At 53.5% G+C, this 19538-nt stretch overlaps 1 protein-coding gene across 1 annotated transcript in view; it reads left to right on the top strand.

Moving 5' to 3' along the window:
* The window catches only part of TTC7A (tetratricopeptide repeat domain 7A), a 95513-nt gene that overhangs the window by 12194 nt on the left and 63781 nt on the right, over positions 1 to 19538 (top strand). The window contains exons 3-5 of the mRNA XM_058667982.1: positions 1591 to 1759; positions 13319 to 13449; positions 15718 to 15833. Coding sequence (XP_058523965.1) covers positions 1591 to 1759; positions 13319 to 13449; positions 15718 to 15833 — 416 coding nt within the window. The remainder of the gene's footprint in view (positions 1 to 1590; positions 1760 to 13318; positions 13450 to 15717; positions 15834 to 19538) is intronic.

The following is a 19538-nucleotide window of genomic DNA, read 5'->3' as shown; positions in this document are numbered from 1 at the left end:
TTCCCAGGCCGCAAGGAGGGAGCTGGACTGGAAGTGGAGCATCTGGAACTCCAACTAGCACTGGAAGCTCTGTTGTAAATTGCCATTGGTCCACCAGGTGACTTCCCCAGACCACCTTGCTGTCCTGTCCTGGAAGCTGCTTTCCCCCATGTGCATGGACAGGAATGGTAATACTCATCATTCATGCCCTGTGCTTATCTTGCTTCTTCATAATGCACAGTACCAAGCTGTCTCCTGGACTTTGCTCTGTTAATGATCGTAGCCTTGCTATGATGGCAGGAGTGCCAGCTGTCGCACTTCCCTCATCAGTGAAAAAACCAGGCCAGCAGAAAGGAAATGAGTTTGTGGCTTGAGGCCAGTGCAGAGCATGGCAGGAGTATTGCCCAGCTGGGAGGGACTGTGGCTCTGACCCAGGAAGTGGGAGGCCCCTATGGAGAAACTATCAAATGCCCTTTAAAAACTCATTCTTAGAGACTTAGTGTAGAATGAAGTGTACAGGGCCCTTTGGTGGAAGTGTTGTTGGAGGTTAACAGAACGGTTCTCCCTAGTCATCAGGAGGGCTTCCAGGGGGAGGTGGACCCTAATAAAGTCCCAGAGCAGAGAGAAGGATTTGGACAGGTGGAGGGAAAGATGGCCTGGCCAAACACAAGCAAGGGAGGAACGGTGGTAGTGTGTGTTTGCAAAAACCCAAGAGGCCTGCAGGGAAGGAGAGCTTGGCAGGCAGCCCCAAGACATTTCTTGCCATCCGCTTCTAAGAAGGCACTAATGGTGGGGACCGCCTTCCTGGGTCATAGGTCCCCCAGACTCTTTACCTCCCTGCAGGGAGGCAAGGGGAGTGCTTTCCTGCCAGTGCCAGATGTGGGCGCCAGATGTGTGTCTCCAGTGAGCTTTTGGTGCCCTTGACAGGGAGTGGCTGGAGCCTGCTACAAAGGAACCATAGGCTGCCTTAGCACAGGAATGGAGGCAATAGTCAATGATATTGACAGCTAGGCCATCCTGGAGTGGGACTGGGCCACATCCAAGGTCAGGCCTACCATGCTAGAGTGACCAGGTCACACCAAACTACCTGGAAACTTAAGGGAGGCCCTGAGAGTCCTCTGGAGGGGCGAGGATGTGACTGACACCAGCCACACAGCACCTGAGCAGACAGTGGAAGGAAGCAGGTTTGCATCCAGGCCCTTCTGGCCTCTTTCACACTGCCCTTTCCCCAACTTCTGCTGGAGTGACCTGGCAGGCTCTCTCCTCCTGTCTTGGTGCCACGCTGCTGTGACTGTGGCTACAATACCCCGCCGAGGTCCTTGCCCAGTGCCTGACTCCCCACCTGTGTTTGAAGTAAGTGCTGGAGGTCCCAAGTGCTCCACGGCGTAGGTGACAGCTGCAGGTGCAGAGGCGGCAGCCATTGTCCTGTGACTGGGTATCGGAAGCTTCCTAGAGGAAGAGAGTTCTGAGCAGGGTCTGTGGGGCTCCTTTCTCTGCAGTCATTGCTTTCACCAGGGTCACAGCCCTGGGTCACTCCACTCGGGGTTGCCTGGTGGGCATGGAGTGAAAGCCTCAGGGCAAAACCTGCTAACGCCGTCCTTGTCCTTGCAGCCGCAGTACATGTGTGAGGCCATGCTAATCCTGGGAAAACTGCATTATGTGGAAGGCTCATACCGAGACGCCATCAGCATGTACGCCCGCGCCGGCATCGACGGCATGTCCATGGAGCACAAGCCCCTGTATCAGATGCGGCTGCTAGCGGAGGCTTTTGTCATCAAAGGTAGCTGTGGGCATCCACGGGGCAGGCAGCAGCTGGAGAGCATCAGACACTGTGTCCAGGGTGGGCCTGCAGGACCCATGTCTGGACAGTTGAACCCCAGGGGCAGCTGGTACCTAGATGGGAACATCAGGGGACGAGGGTCTTACCTTGGCTCTGTTGACAGCTAGATGCCAACTGTGTGTGCCCTGGGGCAAATGACCTCTTCACCTGTCTTGGCCTCAGTTTACATCTCTGTAGGACAGGATAGTAATGCCTGGCCTTCCAGGGTTTCTGTGACTAAGAGGGTCATTTGTACCACAAGGTGCAGAAAGGCTTAACCGGGAGCCATCTCCTTACAGCAGGCTGGCTCTGGTGGCTGACCACACAGCAGATCCATGGGTGTAGAGTCTGTCATTTCTCTGGGGTTTGTTGAGTGCCTACTGTGAGCAGCTCAGGGAGTGTGTGCTGGGATCCAGAACTGAACGGGTCAGAAGTGGTTCCTGCTCCTGCATCAGAGCAAAGACCATTCTCAAGGTGGCTTGGGGACCCAGAGGTCCATGAGGTCGGAATTTGATGCTGGGGACTGTGGGTAACCCAATGGAGGAAACAAGGGAACCTTCAGAAAGTTCATGGAAAAGGTGGATTACTTCAAAATGAGTGTAGATTTCAAAAATTTTTGTACAAAAATAGACTTCGAATTGTATTTCTGAAGGACGAATTGTAAATACCATGGGAATATTTCCATGGTAGCCTCTGAATGGGTTCAATATTAGGAAAAGCCAAGCCCCAAACTAACTTCTTGCCTTCTCTGGACCCATAAACTTTGGGATGGGTCTCTGGGTGGGCCTTGATGGCAGGGAGAGCCCAAGAGCCCCTCGTCCCAGACTGTGGCCAGGAATCTTATGTGTCTGATTGATCATTTCTAATCCAGCACATGCCACCCCAAACCCCAGAGAAAAGGCAATAGAAAGGCCACCTGTGGCCCTGTGGAGATTAGGTGCCTGGCACTGATGGAGAACCTGTCTCCTGTTCTGTGATGGCTGGGGACATTCTCTCCATCTTCTCTCTGGGGAAACTGAGGCCTGGAGGGGGTAGGTGGCTTGCCCGAAGTATAGATGGAGCCAGGACTAAAACCTCCGCTCTCTGATGTTGGCCTTGGAACATGAGGTACCACCCTGTGCCCCCACAAACCTCTGTCTCCTCTAGCTCCCCATAGGTGTGATGGTGACCTCTGATGAGGCCTTCCCGAGGGCTGTGTGCACCTCTGGATCCTTGGGGTCTCTTTCCCCACCAAGTCCATGTTATCTTAGGAAACCTACTGAGTTTACACCCTGGGCAGGCCCAGCACCAGTCTGCACAAGAGAGCAGGTGCCCATCTGGGAGGACAGAGTTGTGGGAGGGTCTGCTCCCTTTGCTCCCTCATTGCCCTCTCTGCGCCTCTGGCACAGGCCCCTCTCTGGGGTACGGGTTGGGGAAGGGAGGGGCAGATCTTCCTTTGGTGTTTGGGCCTCATGGGGCTCTTGGCAGCCAGCTCTGCCTTGGGTACCCTGAACCGAGCGCCCTTCCTCGGGTGCCCTCTTACCGCCTTTCTCTGGGGGATCTGGCTCAGTCTGTGTTGCTTTCTGTCTCCTGCTCTCTACTCTTTCCAGCATGCCTCCAGCTTCTTGGGGGAACACAGTCCTGGTGGTCAGAGGTCCTGCCGGGGAGGTAAGGAGCCAGTGTTGCCGGCCTGGGCTGCTTGGTCGCGGGCTGTGCTAGTGCTGTGTCCCTCAGGGACTGCACGTGGCCCTCCCTTGCCTGCCTCATCTCTGCCTGTCCTCCCTATCCTGCTGCAATTATTGCACCTGCTGCTTGGCATGCTAAGGTCCACCTGACCCTGTGTGTGCTTGGCCCATGCACAGGGCAGCCAGGGTGTGCATGCCGTGGGTGTGAGTGGGTGTGAGTGGGGTGTGCCCATGCAGCGAATGAAGTCCATGCCCAGAGAGGGATGAGGGCGGCTGTGATTGTCCTAGCTGTGTAGGGGCATGAGTGTGATGGTCACAGAGTATTCACACCCGGCGTATCCTGGCTTGCATGACCTTGCACCTGCATAGTCTTTCATGTTCTAGATAGGGAACTTTGGGTTGGCAGAGGTGGCGCATATGAAGTTACCCAGGACATTACAGAGCCAGGCTCTGAACTCTGACAGCATGGCTCCATATGCTAGGCTGAGTGGAATTGGCAGTGAGCAGAGCTGCATGACCGTGGAGGAAAGAGGGGCTGCTCACATGGGACATTGGTTCCCCTGTATCTAGGTCCAACCCCTCCGGGCCAGGCAGCTTATGCCTTTCTGGCCCTGTGCAGCCCTGAGCAGCCTCAGAGGAGCTTGGCAGGACCACCTGGGTAGAGGGATGTGCTGGGAGGTGGATGACAGGTGCCCTGGGATAGTTCCTGCAGACAAGGGCTTTCTTTCCTCCCAGCTGCCTGCAGCCCTGGAGTTAGGAGCTCCCATCCTGGTGAAGCCCTGAATCACTGTCTCTAGGAGCTGCTTTCCCAGGGAATGTGATGTTGCTGGGTGGTGTTGTTTAGAAACTGTGCTGGACAGGCATTGTAGTGCAATGAGCAAAGCTGCTTCCTGTGACGCCAGCATCTCATGTAGTCATTGGTTCAAATCCCAGCTGGTCCAGTTCAGATCCAACTCCCTGCAAATGGCCTGGGAAAAGCGGCTTGAGCCCCTGCCAGCCACATGGGAAACCTTGCTGGACCCCTGGCTTTGCCCTGGAGCAACCCTGGTCACTCTGGCCATTTGGGTAGTAAATCAGCAGATGGAAACTCTCTCTCCCTCACTGGCTTTCAAATGAATAAATAAATCTTTGAAAATGTGCATATAGGGGCTGGTGCCATGACATGGTATACTAGGCCTCCACCTTGATGCTGACATCCCATATGGGTACCAGTCCAAATCCTGGCTGATCCACTTCAAGTCCAACTCCCTGCTTGTGAGCTGAGAAAGCAATGCAGGATCGCTCAGGTCCATGGGCCCCTACTTTCACTTGGGGAACCTGGAGGAAGCTCCTGGCTCCTTGCTTTGGATCCTCTCAGTTCCAATTATTGTGGTCATTTGGAGAACGAATCAGTGGATGCAGGATCTCTCTCTGTTATCTCTGCCTTTCAAAGAAAAATAAATAAATCTTCAAAAATGTGCTTTTCTATATATATGTATCATTTTTATCTATTTTATTTGAAAGGAAGAGAGGGACCGACCTCTTGTTTCTTGGTCTGCTCTCAGCATGTCTGTAGTAGCTGGGGCTGGACCAGAAAGAAGCCAGGAGCCCAGGACTTCATCGAGGTCTCCTGTCTGGATGGCAGGGACCTAGCTACTCGAAGCATCCCCTGCTTCATTCAGGGGTGCGTTAACAGGGAGCTGGAATTGGGAGTAATCTGGGCATTCCCAATGGCATCTTAATCACTCTGCCAAACACACGCTGTGCTTGTTATCTTTTAAATCAGCCTTGGTCCACAATGGAAGCCTGTCCCTCTGCTATCCTATTGTTCAGGGCCTGCTGTGGTCCGGCCCGTGGTGACTTCTGCCAGTCCACGTCCTCTGAACAAACATGCCAAAGAGCGGATGGCTCCAGGAAGGGAAATTTCCCCACCTCCTCTGGGTTCAGATACATCCTTACTACCACACTTGTTTGCTTGGGAATTGGATGAGGTGCGTCTTCTATTCTGTTTCGAATACAGTGGTCCTCAGGTTGTTCTAGAAAAGCCAGTCTGCAGAGCCACCACTTTCCTAAAGCTCATGGCAGTGCCATGCACATGTGGTTGTGCATGGCTGTGACTGTGAGGCACATCTCTTCATTGAACTCTGCGTTCTCTTCTCCCTTCCCAGAGCCGCGCGCGGTCCATGAGAGTGTCAGCCACACACGTTCTGCTCCTGGTGCCCAGCATGGTCTGGGAAGCTCTCTCCTCCCCTCCCTTCTTGTTTGGGCACAGCTCTTGCCCCATGTTCTCTTTGCTCTTTGCACTGTGAGCCCTGACCTTCCCTTCACACACTGTCAGCAGCTTCTGTACAGGAGTCGCCTTCTGCTGCTTCGCCACCAGCGTTCTCTCCTGCCTCTCCAACTCCCTTGCGCTGGGGCCTAGCATTTGCCTGCCATGCCTCCCCGTCAGAGGTCAAGGCCTTCCACCCTCCCATCAGGAGTCAGCACCCTTCCTGGTTGTGTCACTCAAGATCCCTGACCCAGGACAAGATCAGCCTCATCAGCAGTTGATGCAGCAAGCACCTGCTGTGGATGCAGGATGCACACTTTTTTTTATAAGATTTATTTATTTTTTATTGGAAAGGCAGATCCAGAGAAGGAAGGAGATACAGAAAGATCTTCCATCTGCTGATTCACTCCCCAAGCTGCAGCAACACCCGAAGCTGAGCCAATCCAAAGTCAGGAGCTAGGAATTTTTTTCAGGTCTCCCATGTGGGTGCAGGGTCCCAAGACTTTGGTCCATCCTCCACGGCTTTCTCAGGCCACAAGCAGGGAGTTGGATGGGGAGTAGAGTAGCTGGGGTGCAAACTAGTGCCCATAGGAGATTCTAGCACTTGCAAGGCAAGGGAGCACCCCATTCCTCTCAAAGGAATGGGGTGTCTCAGTCCTGTACTCAGGACTTTGTGGGTCCAGGATAACACAGGATCTTTTTCTGTCACCCAGCTCTGATTGGTGTCCAGGCTGCTTCAGGGCCTGTGGGCTCTTACAAGCATTCCAGGTTTCACTGAAGCAGCCACTGCCTGCCCTGAGAACTGTTTTATAAATGCCACTTCCCAGCCCTGTGTCCCCAAGTCTGTGTTGTCTTTCTCTGACACTAGCTCAGGATGCTAATGACATGTCCTGCTGTGGTCCCCTTCAGGTGTCAGTCATTGGCACCAACATCTGGGTCCTGGAAAACCAGTCTGCCCTGTTGCTGAGCCTTGCCACCCTTCTCCATTGTGTACCCAGGAGGAGGCATAGTGCATGCTCTGGGCAGCAAATCCAATTCCTGACACATTCTGCAGTGCCCAGCCTGCTGCTGGGAAAAGTGAAAAATAAAGCACATTAAGTAACTGTGAAGGTTGCAATCTGCAAATCCTCTCCTCCCCACCCCGTCAGTCTTCCCTGTTTCCTTGTTCCTGTTCCCTTTTGGTCCTTGCAGCCTCCAGCCTTCAGCTGCCACCTGCATTTCTGTGGTCTATGAAAATGTCAACAAATATGAGAGCAGGCAGCAGGCTGCTCCCAGGACAGAATACGGTGACATATTTGTTTTTTTGCATTGTTTTCTTCATCGCTGGAATGGCAGGAATGAGCTGTTGGTTTTGGCCTTTGTCCCAAGGGCTGTGCTCTGGGGCAAGGGGTTAGCTGTGGTGGTACTGCTGCTCTGGTCCCAAGGTGGGCCCGGGAGTGGGTGAGAGGCTGGTTTCTGGAGGGAGGGAAGTGAGCAGGCCCCTGGGGGTAGGGGTGTCTTGGAAGGAGTCTGGGCACTTTGGCTCTTGTCCCCGGGCCTCTGTTGAGTGCCTTGCTGGGTTGAGAGGCATAACCCAAGACAAGGTGTACCTTCACCCAGCCAGGGCAGTGGGGACGAGATGGTTCACACTGAACCTCAGGAGGAGAGAACTTGGGGGGCCAGATAGGCAAGGTCAGCACAGCCTCACTGTGTCTTCTCACTGTCCTTTCATCCTTACTGGAGGCCACTCCTGAAAGCAGCTGGGGGCTGTGCCGTGTGGACAGGGCCTTGAGGGTACGTCTGAGCAACCAACTTTGACACCAGGGCCCGGCTCCTGACAGTGTAAACAGCTGTAACTCAGCCATCATGTGCTTGAGCCACTAAAACTAGATTTGGGGATCCCTATTGTGTCACTCAAGGATATGGAAGTCATCAGAATTCTAGGCCAAAGCTAGGAGGCCATAACTCCATCCAGGTCACCCATGGGTGGCAGGGGGCCCAAGCCCTTAAGCCATCTTCGGCTGCTTTCCTGTGAGCTTCAGGAGGGAGCTAGGTCAGAAGTGGAGCAGCCGGGACTCCTGTCGGTGCATCAGTATAGGATCCAGCACTGCAGGTTGAGGTTTAACCCATGATGCCACAGCGCTGGGCCATTTCATCTAATGATCATGGTTGCTTTCTTTGCCAGATGTTAGCAATCTCATTTTGTGTGTTTGGGGGTCAGACGTCTGCAAAGCTGCTTGCTGTCTGTCCTTCCAGGCTTTTTTCTTGATAGTGCTGTCTATGTTTTTCAAATTAAAAATCCACTTCTGTAGTTATGTTTTATCGTCTTTTTAAAGTCAGCATGCATACTTTACATGTCACTTTGCAGTCCATGTCTGTATCACTGTTAAGTAGCTTCATGGCGTTTCACTGTGAGGTTCTGTTCTAATTCTGTGGACTTCTCCCCTACCGTTGGACTTGTGTGCTGAATCTCTCTCTCTTTTCTGTCATAAACAATGCTGCAGTGGAGCTCCTTAAGGTAAAATTTTGTGTGTGTCACTTTTTTGTTTTAAAAAAGATCAACTCCTAGAATGACTAGATCAAAGAATGTGCATGGTTTTAGAAACTTCGCCGTAGAACCCCAACTGCCTGTTTTTTTTATTTTGTTTTCTTCATTGAGACAAATTGTGAAAACAGACATACCAGAAAGTGTTCCACCGTCACAATGTTAAAGTGTGTGGTTCAGTGCTGTTAAGCTGTGGTTATGCAACCCATCTCCAGAAACTTGCAAAACTGAAACTCAATACCCTTTCAACAACAGCATGTTATTCCCTCTTCCCCCACCCCTTGGCAATGATCCTTCGGCTTTCTTTTAAATTTATTCTGTTTAGTCAAAAGGCAGGATTACAGTGGGTTGGGCGAGAGATGGAAAGATAGATCTTCATCTACTGGTTCTCTCCCCATGTGGCTGCAATTGATGGGGTAGGGCCAGGCCGAAGCCAGGAGCTAGGAGCTTCTTCCAGGTCTCCCATGAAGGTACAGAGTTCCAAGCACTGCTTTCCCAGATGCATTAGCAGGAAGCTAGATGGGATGTGGAATAGTCGGGTTACGAACCAGTGTCCATGTGGCTTTACCCATTATACCACAATGCTGGCTCCACCCTTCTGTTTTCTGAGCACCTCCTATCAACAGTCAGACACACAGTCTTTGTGTGTCTGGCCAATTACACTTGGCATAGAGTGCTTGCAGTTTGGCCACACTGGAGCATGTGTCAGAGGTGACTCCACAGAGCTAAGCCACACCATGTGGTATGCATCCCACCACGTGTCTGCCCAATCATCTGCCAGCAGATGCATGCCCATTCCCACTTTTAGGCTGCTGTCAATAGGGCTGCTACAACATGGATGTACACACATGTCTCCAAGAGAGACCGTGCCTTCAGTTCTTGTGTGTGCACCTAGAAGTGGGGTGGAGAGGTCATGTCATTTTCCTTCCCAATTGCCCACCCTCAAGAGTGAGCTGTAAGGGCTCCTCTCTCTGTGGCCTTCAGGCTCCCCACTGGAGGCCTGAAGCAACCACATGTCCTTCTTCCTTCTGCCATGAACGCTGCCCATCTCTGGCCTTGACCCTTCCTGGGCACTGTGGGTGCTTGGGTTCTTCAGCTGGGTGGGGGAGAAGGGTGTCCACATTGTCTGAAGCACAGAAGGCTTCATGTTCTCCATCTCTGTCTCCAGGGCCCGAGGCTGTGTTTGGGTGGGGCTTCTTGGCAGGGCAGCTTCCTGGGTTGCAGTGAGTCATGCTGGGCTGCCAGTGCTGAGGCCAGCCTGCTATTGGGCTGTGCCAGAGCCGTTTGGTCTGCAACTCAAAAGTTCATAGCTAGTAGGAGACAAGTCCTTGTCCTGAAGGGGCCTTCCCATGGTTTGTTTAAGCTAAGGCTTTACGTGGAAAGGCCCCTTCTGCCTGTGAAGGTCACCAGGAAACAGCTGGCGCAGGTGGGGCCACCCCCACAGGGCTGCCCTTTCTGTTGGGCTCCTTGGAGGCTGGGCTCAAGAGTTGCCATCTGCATCCCGAGTCTCGGCTTGTGGTGTGGCTGCTGGGAGGAAAGTGCCAACAGGGCTGCGGGGGCAGGAGCTGGGGTCAGAGCCTCATGGGAAGGGGTCCCCTGCACCACACAGATGGACAAGAAAGAATACCTTTGTATCATTAGAGAGTAAAGTAGGTAAAGATGCCCCTTTGAATGGGCAGAGCTCAGGACCTGGACTGCGACCCTGCCTGAGAAAAGTCACTGCTGGCCCTAGAAGCCTTCTGGGCTCATGTCTATTGGCAGCTGTCTCACAGAGAAGCAATGCAGTGATCTGAACTCATTACTGTGATCTGTCTCTCTGAATCATAGCCACTTTCTTTTGATTTTCATATTATTTTTTTTAAAGATTGATTTATTTGTTTGGGAGATGAGTGATAGGGAGGGAGGGACAGAAAGAGAGAGAGATTTTCCATCTGCTGGTTTACTCCCCAGATGGCCCCAAGAGCCAGGGCTGGGCCAGGCTAAATCCAGGAACCTGAAACTTCACCCAGGTCTCCCACATGGTCGGCAGAGGCCATCCTCTGCTACTTCTCTAGCTGCTTTGGCAGGGAGCTGAGTCAGAATCAAAGGAGCTGGCGCTTGAACCTGCTGTCTGATATGGAATACAGATATCCCAAGTGGTGGCTTAACTCTGTGCCAAAGCACCCACCCATACCATTTTTTCCCTGGAGAGGGAGAAACCTCACTGGGTTGAACACTCAGTGTGGGTGAATATGCCCGTCCATCCTTGTATACATCAGGAACGCCTGAAACACTAGGCTGTGGGGTACAGAAATCAATCAGGAATGGGCAGAGAGGGGCAGGCATTTGGCCCAGCCCCTTGAGCCAGTTGTGTCCCATATCAGAATGTATGGATTCAAGTACTAGCAAGGTTACTGCCAATGTACAGCCTGGCTTGGGTAGTTGGGTCCCTATCACCCTCGTGGGAAACCTACATGAAGTTGCAGGCTCCTGGCTTCAGCCTAGCCCAGACCCTGCTGCTGAGGGCGTTTACAGTGGATAGAAGATATCCACCTCTTTACCTCTCAAATAGACATTAAACAAGGAAGAAGAGGAAATGGGCAGAGAGCATGATGACAATGAAGGTAAAAGGCACATGTATGGGAGACACAGTGGACATATCTTGCTAGTTCAGAGAAAGCACCTGGAAGGGCTTCAGAGAGATAGTTTTGCTTTGAGCTCTCCAAGCAGGTGGGGTGGAGAATTCTGAGACTATGGGTAGAGGAGCCACGTGACTAGGGAACAGCACTGTTTGTCCTGCAGGGTGAACAGGCTGCCTGCCTGGGGAGGAGGGCTGGCCCAGCTGGGCTGTGAGCCCCGCAGCCTCCTCCTGCTGCCTCCCCTCCTCCCCCATCCTTGGTCCCCTGTCATGTCATTTTAGCAAGAGGCACACTGACAGTGATCCTAGGCTGGGCAAAGAATGCTCCTCCCCCGGGGCCAGACACCTGACCTTTGGACCTGCCAGCTTGACAGAGGACAGGATTACTGAAAGCAAACTCTGTTGTCATCTAGCCAGGAAAGCAAGGAACAATTCCTCACTTAGGTTTGCAGCCATGGCCAGCCCTGTTGATTTCCCATCCAGCCCAGCCAATGCTTGTCCAGTGTGAGGCAGGTGGGAGGATATGAACTCGATCAGCTTGTTGGGTGGGGGAGCTGGAAGTGATGAGATGGGGCTCACAGATGGGCATGGCTGGGTGCGCCGGGGTGCATCGATCGGAAGGGACTGCAGGCAGGGTCAAGTAGACTTGAAAAGGGTGGGTTGCATCTCAGCCAGGGAGAACACTTTGAGTGAATCAGGAAGGCAGCACTCACCCAGCAGCCTGGGAACAGGAGGTGGTAGAGAGGTGGTAGAGAGGGTGAGAGAGGAGGCCCAAGAAGGGACAGGGTTGGGATCTGAAGAGCCTGGTGTGGGATGTGGGCCTTGCTGTGTAGCAGCAAGGGCCCCAGAGAGTCTAAGCCCCAGAAGCATTGTGCAGGGCAGTTTGGCGTCCTGGAGGCTGGAGGCGGGAGGCCCAGTAGGAGGTCACAGTGAGCATCCCTGCCAGAGACAGAGCCTGAAGAAGGAGCCAGTGGCAGGGGCCATAGCTGCCAACGTGCTGGGCTCTGTGATCAGTCAGGTGTGGGAGCTCATGGGACAGGAAGTAGCTCAACTGGGCACCTGCAGCATGGGAAGTAGACCGTGGGGTGGCCCGGGGAAGAGAGGGCACCGATTCTGTCGTGGGAAGCCATGGTCCGGAAGGACAGCACCCTGATCAGGTTAGGTGTTAGTGGCAGGTGATGGAAATTCATGCCTGATGGACTCTGACAAAGCAAAGAAGGAAAGCGGGAGGGGGAAGGGGTGGGGGAGGCAACGAAAGAAGGAAGGGAAGACAGAGTCGATGTGGGGGTGTGTTGGTTTGTACACTGGAAATTTTCAGGGATAGAGCTTCAGGCAATGCTGAATCCAGGTGCTCAAGTGATCTCTTTCAGAATTCATTCTTTTCCACCATGTTTCATCTTTGTGTGCACTTCATTTTTTTCATGACTTCAGACTTTTCAGTGGTTTTCCTGTCTCTATTTTCAAAGCCCGACATAGATCATTGTCTTTACAGCATTCATTTCCAGTGACGGGGTACATGTGTTTCTTTTGATTGTTTTTCTTTTGGCCTTTAGAGCTTTGCTTTTGTTGTAATTTAATTTTTTTCAGCTTGAGTTAAGACAACCTTTATCTCCCTTAGCATTTTTGGTGTACGGTTGACCACACTGACTGCATTCACGCAGTACAGACCTCATTTTCCTGATAGGTCTCCCCCAAGGTTGCCAGGCTGATCCCTGAGCTCTGGCCTCCCAGGCAACCTCCAAGGTTGCCTGACCTCCCAGCGAGAAGAGCAACAGTTCCGAGACTGCTTCCCCTTGGCCCAGACTGAGCCACATGCTCACCCTTAGCCAATCACTGAGGACTTCATGACTAGGCTGAGAGTTGACAAGCAGGAAAGTGAAGTGACCTGGCCAAAAAAAGGGGAGTAAATGTTGTTAAGATGGCAGGTGTCCACTTTAGAAAGAGAAGACCTGAACACTTAAGTCACTTAGGTGGGTGACAGAAATGTTCAGGTCTATGTAACTTGAACCCCTGCCGGGCGTAGTACTGGTAGGGGCATCAGGGCAGCCCCCGAAGCCTCCCAGCTGCCCACCAAGAGTCTAAGGCCCAGATAAGAGCTGGCTGCAGATGACCGCTGTGCCGCAGGGAGAGTGTGCTCACCACTGCTGATCACTGGAAGGAGAGGCCAGGAATGGCTTCCTGTGAGAGCTGGCCCGGAAGGAGAGGCAGGAATTGGATGGGAAGTGACCCAGGGTGATTCCCTGTGTGGGACCTGAGCACCTTCTCCTGACCCATCGCTTGCTGCCAACCACTGCTAATACCACCCACCACTGCTTCGGCTTCCTCCCTCCCCCATGCAGACCGCTGCCTCCCGCTGGCTGCTCCAGAGCGTGTGTCCCCTCTGAAGAGCTCACCCGTGCCCGTGGGAAGGGCCTGCAGCCAGGGTGCTAGTGCAGGGCAGGTCTGAGGCACCCTCTTCCTCCTGCAGGCCTCTCCCTAGAACGCCTACCCAACTCCATTGCTTCGCACTACCGCCTGACCGAGAGGGAGGAGGAGGTGATCGCCTGCTTTGAGAGGGCCTCTTGGATCGCCCAGGTGTTTCTGCAGGAGCTGGAAAAGGTGAGCGGGGAACAGAAGGTGTCCCCTGAGCGCCCGAACCTATGGATGCCCCACTAAGCCCGTAAGACACCTCTTCCTGCTCCACCAAGATACCTGACTTCATGGATTGGAAAGCTCGTTATACTGTGTGGATTTGGTTTGAAGGAGACTCTTTACTATCAACAAAAAATCATACAGTATTGTTTTCTTAAGGCAGAGTGACACACAGATCTTTCATCGACTGGTTCACTCTGCAAATGGTTACAACAGTTGGAGCTGGGCCAGGCTAAAGCCAGGAGCCAGGAACTCCATCCGGTTCTCTCAGGAACTTGAGTACTCAAGCCATCTTCTGCTACTTCCCAGGTGTTAGCAGGGAACTGGATGGGAGGCAGAACAGCCAAGACTTGGCCTGGCACTTCTGTAAGTGACGTGATATCCTAAGAGATGGCTTTACTCTCTGTGCTTCAGCATCTTCCCAGAAGACATAAATAACGAAGCCCGGGCTGTCTCTGAGCGACTGGGAGGTTAGTTCAGCTTGTGCCTCACATGTGACAGTCCCATTTGACTGTTCACCCTGCCAAGCAGGTATGCTGCTTATCTCTGCTGAGCAGATGAAGCCCATGGAGTGCAGCATGGGCTCAGAGCCAGACCAGCACCTTCCTCCATCTTGCTTCTGGTTTTGCGGGGAGTCCTCGTCAGGACCAGGGGTTCTTACCCCCAAGTACTCACTGTCACTCTGTGCTGCCCAATATGATCTCAAGGGTTGGGCAGTGACTCCTGGGATGGCTGGCTGTCCCCCTGAGCGGGTGCTGCTCCCAAGAGTTCCTCTGCTTATTGGGGCTGAAGGAGGAAAGGAGGTGTGATTGAGGGGTTTGGGAAGCCCAGGACCTGAGTGGCCATTCCCTGAGAGGCTGCTGGGAGACGTGGCATGGTGGAGCTGACATCTGCTGAGGCCTCATACAGCACCGGGAGGCATCCAGACTTTCAGCAGCTCTTCACGCTGGACTTGGTTGTGCTTCTGTGCCTTCTCAGAAGTGCTGTGTGGCCCGAGCGCCAACATGCTAAGAACTTGTTTTAAATCCTCTCTGATTCCTAAAAGGAAGGGTGAACAGCTCATTGATTCCCCCATACTTTTGTATTTTTGGATTTTTCCCTTAAGGGGTCATGTGCTGAGGGCATTTCCATCTTGGCGGGACCAGTGACCCCTAGATACTAGGGCTTTGGATAACGGACTGCTTCTTGTCTTTCCTGGAACCAGGAGCTTCAGCCCTTGAAATGACAGGAGCAAAGCAGTGCCCAACCCACAGTAGACACTCAGGTGTTTGTGGGATGAGAGAACCGACAAGCCCTAGAAATCTCCCTAAATGGCTACAACAAGCCAGGGCTGGGCCACACCAAAACCAGGAGCCCGGAGCTCCATCTTAGCCTCCCTCATGAGTGGTAGAGGGTCCCAGTGCTGGGATCATTCTCTGCTGTTTCCCTAGGAAAGCTAGACCCAAAGCAGAGCAGCCTGAACTTAAACCAGACACCACTCTGCTATGGGTATGGGATGCCCCCATGGGTATGCAATGTCCCGAGCAGCTTAGCCTGCTGGGCCACACTGCCTGTCTCTCTAGGTACTTCCTGATAAACCAGCCGTGCAGGACTGTTGTGAGGCTTAAGTAAGATTTTGTGTTTTGATGGTTCTTAGGAGGAGGTTCCTTTTCCCCCCTCTTTCCTTCTTGGGGTAGAGGTGGAAGATGTGGGCCTGTGCCTGTAGGAGCGCATGGGTGCTGGGGAGGAGGGGGTCGGACCTCTGCATGGCCAGTGACAGAGTGGTGCTCACTTGGTACAGGGAGAGAGAGGATAGGTGCAGGAGCCTGGCTGCTTGGATCTGCCGCCCACACCTGAATGACCTCTGGCCAGGAGAGCCTCTGCGTGCCTCGGTGTGCTCATCTGAGAAATGGGGAGGATGACAGCTCCTCCCAGGTCAGGCTGCTATTGGGATTACATAAGCTCATTGACAAAGCCGTGTGTTAGTTGGAGCACTCACATTTCACCTGGGGCTCTTGGTCCCTCTGCACTTAGATGGGGACACAGTGTGTCAGACACACCTCAGTTATAGTGCGTTAGGTTGAGATCAGTCAGAGAAATGCACCCCAGGCCCTGGGGACAACTGCTTTCCTGTGCCTTCTCTTGGGGCCCCTGGTCATTCTTATCTGCCACCTGGGACCCCAGGACCATGGTGCTGGGACTGGAGTGGTGATGATGGGCTGGGCTGACCCTCACTGTGTCCCTTCTCCTTCCCAGACCATGAATAACAGCACATCCCGGCATCTAAAAGGCTCTCACCTGGTCGAGTATGAGCTCACCTACTTCCTAGAAGCTGCCCTCCAGAGTGCCTATGTGAAGAACCTGAAGAAGGGGTATGTCCACAGCAGTCACTTTCCAGGGTGCCTGCAGCCCGGTGGCAGAGGCTGGGCCTGGGTGGAAAGGGCTGGGCCCCCTGCAATGGCAGAGGCAGCAAATCCTGCATGTGTGTGGGAGAAAAGAAGGCTTGCTTTTCCCAAGGAGGTAGGCTGCAGGGGACTGGGGGTTGCGGACAGGGCAGGGAAAAGCAGCCATGCTGGCCTGGGGCTGCTCGTTCACTGCAGGTGCAGGCCAGGTTGCGGCGAGTGAAGTAGCAAGAAAGCCCAGACCAGACCGAAGAGTCATGGTGCCCAAAATGTTCGCCTCCATCCTTTGCTGCCCTCATGGCACATGTTACGTGGATGTCTTGCAGGCCATCATGGCTCTGAGGCCATCCCACTTGGTGACAGTGCCTCTGTCCATCCCTCGCGCCATCTGTCCATCTGTGGGCTCCTAGGCAGGGGCCAAGGTGTCCTGCAAGTCTGTACAGCATAGGTTTTATCCTCCATGGGTGCTGGGCCAGGGCTAGAGGACATCAGTGGCCAGAGGAGGGGACTCAACACAAGCCTGTCCCTGTCTCCATCCCTGTCCCCATTGTGGGAGGCTTGTCACTTACCCAGCCCTCCTTACTCGGCCTCCCTGAAGGGCAGTGGGTAGCTCAGGCCTCCTCCCCCTGTGTGTGTGTGAGGGGTGGGAGAGGCCCAGGGTCAAGATCACTCAGCTTTCTGGACTTGGAGGGCTGTGTTATCCTTTTTGGTATGACTTATCTGTTGAATTTCACTTTATGCTATCCTGCCTTTAAGCAAGCTGTTTTGTTTGTTTTTAAGATTTATTTACTTTTATTTTGAAAAGCAGAAGTACAGAGGTGACGGGAGGAACAGACAGAGAGATATTCCTGGCTGCTGGCTCACTTGCCAGATGGCTGCAGTGGCTGGAGCGGGGCCAGTCTGAAGATAGGAGTCAGATGTCTCAAGTGGGTCCAGGGACCCACGTTCTTGGGACATCCTCTGCTGCTTTGCCAGGCACATCAGCAGGGAGCTGGATCAAAAATGGAGCAGCCAGGACTAGAACCGGATCCATATGGGATGTCAGCCAGGCCATTTTTGAATAAGAGATTCTTGCATGTGATATCCGTTGGACAAAACAAAACCAACTTACTGTTTTCTTTTACTTTTTGATCACTACGCAACACAGATCACCACTGTGTCCCATGGCCTGGGGTTTCTCCCAACCCACAACCTCCCAGCTCCAGCAGATGGTCTTGCTGCTCAAACTGGTGTGAGCACAGACCCCACAGGCTCAGTCCTACAAGACTGCCTGCCTCTCTGTTGCCCCCTCCCATCCACTCCAGACATAGGTAGTACTGGTCCCAGGGTACTTGTGACTTCTTTCTGACTTAGGTATAAATCAGAGGTCCCAAGACCCCTTGTTTCTCAGGGTCATGGAGTTGATCCAGCAGCTCTGACCCCTAGGGGGAGGCCCAGAACCAGGTGTGGGACGGGGGCATGGACTTCCACACCCTTGCCAAGTGCGACACCTGGCCACACATTCAGTACCTGACAAGTCCTCTGGGGTTTAGTGGAAGCAGCGTTGTGTGGTCGTGACTGGTGACACCGCAGGCTAGTGGTCAGCGTTCAACCCTCAGCCTGCTGCTGTCCCTTTAAGCAAACACTTGACAAGCCCTGTTCTTCATCACTTTTTCCATGTTGACATTATGCGTTCCTTGTTCAAGTATAGATAAGCAGACACATTTTTTTTTTCTTCTCTTTTTCCAAACAATCAAAAAGTAGTAGCCTGTAATGTACGCTGCTTGGAGTCTGCCTCCTCCACTCAAGAGTTGCTGGGCATCTCTTTCTCCTTAAGATTTACTTGTTGGGCCTGGCGGCGTGGCCTAGCGGCTAAAGTCCTCGCCTTGAACGCCTCAGGATCCCATGTGGGCGCCGGTTCTAATCCCGGCAGCTCCACTTCCCATCCAGCTCCCTGCTTGTGGCCTGGGAAAGCAGTTGAGGACGGCCCAATGCATTGGGACCCTGCACCCACGTGGGAGACTTGGAAGAGGTTCCAGGTTCCCGGCTTCGGATTGGCGCATCGGCCCATTGCGGCTCACTTGGGGAGTGAATCATCAGACGGAAGATCTTCCTCTCTGTCTCTCCTCCTCTGTGTATATCTGGCTGTAATAAAATGAATAAATCTTTAAAAAAAAAAGATTTATTTGTTGATTTGAGAGGCAGACTTACAGAGAGAGAGGGAGGGAGAGACATCTTGTGTTTCACTCCCCAAATGGCTACACCACCCTGGGCCAGACCAGGCTGAAGCCAGAAGCCAGGAACTTCTTTTGGGTGTTGCATGTGGGTGCGGGGACCCAAGCTCTTGGACCATCTGCTGCTTTCTCAGGCACATTAACAGGGAGCTGGATCAGAAAAGTGGAGCAACCAGGACTTGAACTGGCACCCGTGTGGGATGCTGGCATTGCAGGCAGTAGCTTAACTTGTTATGCTACAGTGCCAGCCCTGTGCGTCTCCTGGGTGTTCGTGCTTGCCTCTTTTCTTGTGGAGTTGTGTAGGCCAAGAGGGAGATGGCTGAGTCCTCTTGCATAGGTGGGCATGGGTGCACAGTGAGCTGCAGTGGATCAGGCTTGAGGTTCACAGACCAGGGAAGAGTCACAGAGAATGGAGACATTGGGGGAGGCGGAGGAGGAGCTGGGAGGCAGAGGGCCCATGGCCAAGTGTGTATGAGAAACTGCAGGTTAAAGGGTTTAGTGAGCAGGAAGCAGAGAGCAGATCTCCAGGAGTAAGTAAAGTCTGTGTACACTGTGGTTATAGGGAGCCTGGCCTTGGAGGCCAAGTGGGTCTCGGGGAACCCTGTTGGAACCAGGTGAACAAGCAGCCTGACTGGAGTGTGGGTGGGTGTGCAGCAGCTTTTCTGTGCTTGGGGGAACCCCGTTCCATCAAAACTACAACACTTTCCATGCATTGGAAGCCCCTGCCCCTGGAACCAAGCAAGGAGCTGGGAGCGTCCCAGGCCCAGGATGCAGCAGGGGGCTGCAGGTGGGCATGGGCCTTGGGGAAGGGGGTCAGTCCTCCCTCTGTCCTCACTGTTGGAGGAGGCAGCTGTGGAGAGGGCTCCCCCTGTGTCTCTGTCTTCCAAGTGGGAAGCGTCAGGTGGAAGCATACCAAGGCGGAAACAGCCACCTCCCTTCTGTGTCTCATATCTGGCCCAGCAGACGAGGGCAGACCGATGCCAGCAGCTCTGCAAGTGAGTCCTGGCCCTGTTGCTGGGAGCCTGGGTGGCCCTGGGTCAACCCCTTGAGCTCCCTGAGCAGGGTATAGTGGCAGTGAGGACCATGCCTGTCTCAGAGCTTCATGGTGACATTGACTCACCCAGGAGCACCTGCCATCTCACACTGCTCACAGCCTGAAAGCCAGCATCATTGCTTCGTATTTTCGTTCATGCTGTCCACAGCTTCACCGGCTGGGAGCCCAAACATGAACTTGACACTTCTCGTTTTCTTCTCTTCCTCATATGCTGCCAGGCTAGGGGCAGAGTGGGGGTCCCCGTGTGGAAGGTGTGGATCTGGAGGCCCAGGGAGCCAAGGAGCTAAGCTTCCCCGCCTCACGTGGGCTTGGCCTGACCCTGAGCTCTGGAGACCAGCTGCTGTGTCAGTGCCCTTGAAGTCATGGCTCAACAGGCTAGTTCCTGTTGGCATCTCTAGGCAGCTCTCA

The sequence above is a fragment of the Ochotona princeps genome, chromosome 8 (genome assembly GCF_030435755.1).
Source record: "Ochotona princeps isolate mOchPri1 chromosome 8, mOchPri1.hap1, whole genome shotgun sequence".
NCBI lineage: Eukaryota > Metazoa > Chordata > Mammalia > Lagomorpha > Ochotonidae > Ochotona > Ochotona princeps.
This window is presented reverse-complemented; position numbering and strand designations above follow the sequence as displayed.